Here is a 6,094-nt window from a genome sequence, read left to right as displayed (position 1 = left end):
AGTAGATTCCTTAGTGCCCTTTACCCATTTAGCGCCCCCCCCCAATCCACAACATTCAGTTTGTTCTCCATATTTATGAGTCTCTTGTTTTGTCCCCCTCCCTGTTTTTATATTATTTTTGTTTCCCTTCCCTTATATCCATCTGTTTTGTTTCTTAAAGTCCTCATAGGAGTGAAGTCATATGATTTTTGTCTTTCTCTGACTTATTTTGCTTAGCATAATACCCTCTAGTCCCATCCACATAGTTGCAAAGGCAAGATTTCATTTTTTCTGATTGCCGAGTAATACTCCATTGCATATATATACCACATCTTTATCCATTCATCCATTGATGGACATTTGGGCTCTTTCCATACTTTGGCTATTGTTGATAGTGCTGCTATAAACATGGGGGTGCATGTGCCCTTCGAAACAGCACACCTGTATCCCGTGGATAAATGCCTAATAGTGCAATTGCTGGGTCGTAGGGTAGTTCTATTTTCAGTTTTTTGAGGAACTTCCATGCTGTTTTCCAGAGTGGCTGCACCAGCTTGCATTCCCATACAGAATATTCTGATAGAAATGTGGACAACAGCTGGATGTATTGGTCAGAAGGCCGTTCCCATCCATGAGGGGCGCTGTGTTCCCGGACAGATCATCAATGGGCAATAGGTGTTACTGGTCTTCATAATTAGGCTGACTCTGCCCGTCCCCCAGAGCCCCTCTGAGGTCTGGTCACCCAGAGGACCACACTGAGCATGCTTAGAAGCAGGGGCACCTCCAGGAAGACCAGGAGCAAGAAGTAGACGCTGCTGAGCAGGGACCTGTGGGGGACACAGTGACAGACAGTGAGCCCTGGTACCCTCCGCTTTCCTTCTGTCCCTGTGCCCATGTCCTGAGGTCCCAACAACCCATGCAGAGATGAGTCCCAGGTGGGTCCATGGGCATGGCAGCCCCACACTAGAGACTGCTCCCGTACCCCTCAGGCTAACAGGTGGCCTTGAGACAGGACGGTGGACACGAGAAAGGGCCCGGCCCCTGGAGTGATGTGAGGGAGACCCCAGGGAGTGACATGGGACCTGGGCCAGGAAGAGGGTTCTACCTCAGCCTTCTGCATTGGGGGTTACCCTGTCTGTGGACTAGAAATCAGTATCAGGGTTATTTGTCTGGTGTCTGCTCTCCCGTAAACAGTATCTCCCACGAGGGCTCGGAAATGTTAGCTTTATTCGCAATGAGCATCTGGCACCTGTGTGGCACCTGGTTCAGTGGCTGATGATAGAAGGGACGGATGACATGCTCAGCTCTCGCCTCCCTCAGAGGCCTGGTGTTCGACAGGATGCCACTCTGGCCAGGGCTTGGGGGGCGGGGGAAGGAGGGGGCACAGGGCAGGGCCACCGGCCCCCAGAGCACCCGGCCTGGGCTGAGCCCTGAAGGCGTCTTTTGTAAAACTCTTCATGCTTTCTCTTACCTCTCCCTGGAGCCCCGTTTCTGCAGACACCTGAGTGGCGACTCCCTAAATCCTGCAGGTCCCCAGTGAAATGTCCTCTCCCTCGTGGTTGTGTATTAAATAGCTTGCCTGTCCCCCTCCCGCACGTGCCCTCCCCGACCCCTCTGACGGATTTTTTCCAAGCACTCATCATGAATACACACTTATCATGATGAGCATGTTGACTTAGTCCTTGTGTGAATCCCACCCCCCACTTTTGTCAGAGCAGGATGTGTCTCAGTGGCTCAGGGCTGTATCCACAGAAGAGTGCCTGGCACTAGGTGGGAGCCTCACAGTTAGGTGTGGACTTGGTAAATAATGAGGGTGCTGGGCTGAGAGAGACGCACCCTCATTCCTCAGCTCCCCGTGTGGTCTAGAAATCAGTCAGGTGTCATAAGTCTCCCCATGCGAGCCTCTTACCCGGGATGTCGGCTGGGACTGGGGGTCTCCTGTTGGATCGCAGTGCTCCCCGTGGGTGCTGGCAGGGTCTTGTGAAGGCCTGGGGGGCTGGTGGACCTCATGATGCTGGGGGCTTCAGTGGAGCCTGAGAGGGAAGCACACATCAGGCCTGCCGCCCTCCCCCTGGGTCTCCCACTCGGTCAACTGTGTGGTTCTGACTCACAGAGTCCTGGTCACTCAGAGATTCCAGTGCACGGACAGAACACATGGCTTCAGGCTCAGCCACAGCCACACCACGTGCACCCTGGCAGAGGATGGGGTGAGGTTTACTCTGTAGAGATTGATCCAGAGCTTGGGGGAGCCAGGATCCTCAGGCAGGGCTGATGTCTGGGGTGAGGATCACGAAAGAGCGCATTCAGCAGAGTCTGAATGTCTGAACGGGCCAGGGTTTCCGTCACTCAGTGCACTCGGCCCCCAGAACTGTCAGCCAGGCCTACGAACCTGAGCGGCCCTTGCACAGTCCTCTCTGGGAGTGGGAATGACCAGAAAGAAAGATCTAGGGAGACAGACACACACCCGGTGGACCCCATAGAAAGTGGCCTGTCTTTTTTAAAATATTTTTTTTTTCAACGTTTATTTTTATTTTTGGGACAGAGAGAGACAGAGCATGAACGGGGGAGGGGCAGAGAGAGAGGGAGACACAGAATCTGGAAACAGGCTCCAGGCTCCGAGCCATCAGCCCAGAGCCTGACGCGGGGCTCGAACTCACGGACCGCGAGATCGTGACCTGGCTGAAGTCGGACGCTTAACCGACTGCGCCACCCAGGCGCCCCGAAAGTGGCCTGTCTTAAAGCCAATGAGAAGAAGGTCTTTCCCTCAGGTCCCCAGGGACGCCTGTGGACACTCAGCTCCTCACTGTTGAGTAGAAACCCACAGAGGGCATGGGAGGGAAATGCCTCATGTATGAGAGACAAACTAAGACCCACAAGAAGGACCTCAGAGTTCCCACAGAGGAACCAGGGACAACAGCAGAATAAGAACACGAGATAAAAATCCACAGACTTGGAGGGATGACCTTCATTTGGTTCTTAGGAAACAAAAACAGGGTTCTATTAAAGAAGACTTATTCGGTATATTTGGGACCATAAGACCTGAGAACGCATTTTCTCCTCCTTCTCCTTTGTCTGAGGGGAGCCACTTCAGGGGTTTCTCTGGGTTCCCTCCTGTGGGGACGAGGTGCCAGAAGAAGAGGGGGAGGGTCAAGTTGGAGGGCGGGGTGGTTCCCAAATGGTCACAGAAGCTCCAGATCAGGGTCTGGAGCTCATTCTTGGGCCGTCTCGAGGTTGCTGCAGACCTTGAGAATCACAGCTGTGAGGCTGGGGCCCCAGGAAGCATCCATGACATAGTGATGTTCTCTAGAGCCCCAGGGTCATGCATGGGCAGCCTATAAGGGTGAAGAAGAAATATCTGAGGGGTCCTGTCTCCCATTGGGAGGATAGAGAGATTCCAGGAGGAGACTAGGGTCCCTTTAGAGTAGACAGGACTCTTGTCAGGGCAGGAAGGCAGCTGACCCCAGACTCGGGGCCTCTCCCATCCCCCTTCCCGGGAGAGCTTTAGGCTTGACAGTGTGTCAGGGTGTGGCATACAGAGGCACCTACGACAGCCACGGGTGTGCTTGTGTGAGTGTGCAGACAACACAACACATGCACACATGAATGCACACACATCTAGACACACACATGTGGACACGCCCACAAGAGCACATACATACGCCTCCCCGGTGTCCCGCGTCACCAGCCCCATCCTCTCCCTGTTCTTCTAGCCTACGTGTCACCACTTTCCTGAAGGTTCGGGGTGACCGGCCCCAGTCTCAGGGGCCCTAGTACTGGTGCTGGGGGAGGGGTGTGTACAGCTCACCTGGGGTCACAGACACCACAATGTGGACGGTGGGGTCTTGCAAGTATCCTCCTAACCAGGACGTATCGATCCCACACTGATATATTCCTGCATCATCCTCTGTGAGGTTCTCCAAGGTCACTGTGAAGGTGAGGCTTGCAGGATGGTCCCTGATGGACATGCGGCCATTCCTCACTTCTCTGTTTGACCGTTTGGTCTCCACAGTTTTCCACAAACATGGCCTTTTGCACCAGTATTTGAAATGTGTTCTTAATTGCTCTTCATATGAACATTGCACGCTCAGGGATCCCCCCACAGTGCCCGTCACGGAGGTGGGGCCACTTATAGAGGAACAGCCTGGAAAACACAGCCAAGTGTGGGTCCCTCATCAGATGGGCCTGGGTCAGTGGGCTTTTGGGTCAAGGTGCCTCTTGGGTCCCTCAAGGGCCCTCAGGATCTGGAGGAGGCCTTGGCAGGAGACAGTCCTTTCCTGAGACCCAAGGGAGAGGATGTCACAGAGTGGACAAGGAGAGGCTGTTCATGGTGTGTGTGTGTGTGTATGTGTGTGTGTGTGTGTGTGTGTGTGCCCGCGTGTGCACATGATGCTCCAAGACATCACTTCTGACTGTGACAATGACGTTAATAGTGGACACAGATTCCCTCTCATCGGTGCTGCTCAGTCCAGGACAGTGGACAAGATTCACCTGCTTCATGCATTGAATCCTGGTCACTGCTGAGGCAGTAGCTGGCCGCTTCTGGAATTTTCTCTGTTCTCCCTCCTCCCTCCCACATCCTCCTTCCTTCCCCTTGGGTCCCTCTCTCCCCACCTCCCCCTGCCCTCCCTCCCACCAAGGGCCGACTTCCCTGCCCAGGCTCAGCCCCACTCACCTGGGACCTGTAGAAGGAGTAGAGCTGTAGGCAGCCATGCCCTCCCATTCCCCAGGGTCATTTCTATGGCACAGACGTCACCCACAGCAATGTCAGGCTCCTGAGGGGGAACACTTTCAAGCCTCCTCACAGAAGGTCTGGTCTCCACATCCCACTTCTGCTTTCCTAGGCCTCTTTGGTTCCTTGTTCAGTCTGTCTTTGGTCCCCACAGTCTTCTTCCATGGTCACTCGAACTGGTCAGGGTGGAGGAAGCTTGGGGACAGAAGAGCATGGGCTGGTGCAGAGCCCAGGACCTGGTGCCCTGGGTGCTTCTCAATCTGTGGACAGGTCCCGATCCGGGTCCAGGGCCGGCGTGGGATTGCCATCCCTCTCCACAGCCTACAGCTGCTCCTCTCACTATCCACATTCACCCCCACACTACGGAGCCACATCAGAGCATTTCCTCCTCAGTGGGCCATCCACACCCTTGTGACACGTCACTTCCTTGTGCTCAGGAGGCACCATCTCTGGGGTAAAGGCCAGAGCACCCATCAGTGGTGACCACAGTGGTGTTAGGACCCCCCCAACCTGCAGCTCCAAGCACTCCCACAGTCCCCCATGGGACCCCTGCTCTCCTCTAGCCACACATGTTGGCACTGTGACCTCACATTCCTTCAAAGGTCTCATTTTGGGGTGCCTGGGTGGCTCAGTCGGTTGAGCATCTGACTTTGGCTCAGGTCATAATCTTGAATCTTGCGGTTCAAGAGTTCAAGCCCTGCTTCGGGCTCTGTGCTGACAGCTCAGAGCCTGGAGCCTGCTTCAGATTCTGTGTCTCCCTCTCTCTCTGTTCCTCCTCTGCTCACACACTATCTCTCAAAAATAAATAAAAATTTTAAAAAAAGGTCTCATTTTGACTCTGGGTTCCCAACCAGGGTACAAATCCCTCAGGCTGTGTTTCTCTGTTCTCCAGACATAGACATGGAACAGCTGTCACCAACATGAGGACCTCACTTTTTACTTTCTTCTTTGGGAAGTCCACTCTGCTGTGACTTGCAGGGGAGAGTACTGAGAATGGACAAGAGGATGCAAGGATTGGAGGTACTGATGAGAAAATGGGGGCACGTGAAGCTGAGGCTGGGCCTGTCCTCTCCAACCAGTGGTACAGAGGGGTGGTTGTGTAACAAGATGGTGGTCTGCCAAACACAAGTTGCTGCTGTCTCTTTTGGGTTCACAGTGGTGACTGGGGGTCTCTTCAAGGTGCAGGATGGGGGAAGGTCCTTGCCTGGAGGTGAGGAGGCAAGTCTATCTTAACTCAGAGTGGCTCATTCTCATGACGTGATGGATTTGGAATGAGTTTACCTTGGAAATGGTAGTGAAGCAGGTCAAGGTTCAGGGCCCAACATCTTGCCTGGGTTATGCCAGCTTCTCAGCGTTGTCATGCACAACCAGGTCTACACAACAAAGTCT

General features: G+C 53.9%; 1 protein-coding gene across 1 annotated transcript; it reads right to left on the bottom strand.

The window, feature by feature from the left end:
- Positions 1-482: 482 nt before the first annotated feature.
- LOC124513456 (CMRF35-like molecule 6) lies at positions 483-5,082 on the bottom strand. Its single transcript, XM_047081466.1, has 4 exons — positions 4,649-5,082; positions 3,782-4,117; positions 1,886-2,009; positions 483-803 (listed from the first exon to the last, which is right to left on the bottom strand). Exons 1-4 carry the CDS (start codon positions 4,707-4,709, stop codon positions 671-673), a joined length of 654 nt encoding a protein of 217 aa, XP_046937422.1. The 5' UTR covers positions 4,710-5,082; the 3' UTR covers positions 483-670.
- Between the last annotated feature and the right edge of the window lie 1,012 nt (positions 5,083-6,094).

This window comes from Lynx rufus, unplaced genomic scaffold, assembly GCF_022079265.1.
Source record: "Lynx rufus isolate CCGP_SWC_20201006 ecotype Redwood Valley unplaced genomic scaffold, mLynRuf1.p SCAF_18, whole genome shotgun sequence".
NCBI classification, from domain to species: Eukaryota; Metazoa; Chordata; class Mammalia; order Carnivora; family Felidae; genus Lynx; species Lynx rufus.
This window is presented reverse-complemented; position numbering and strand designations above follow the sequence as displayed.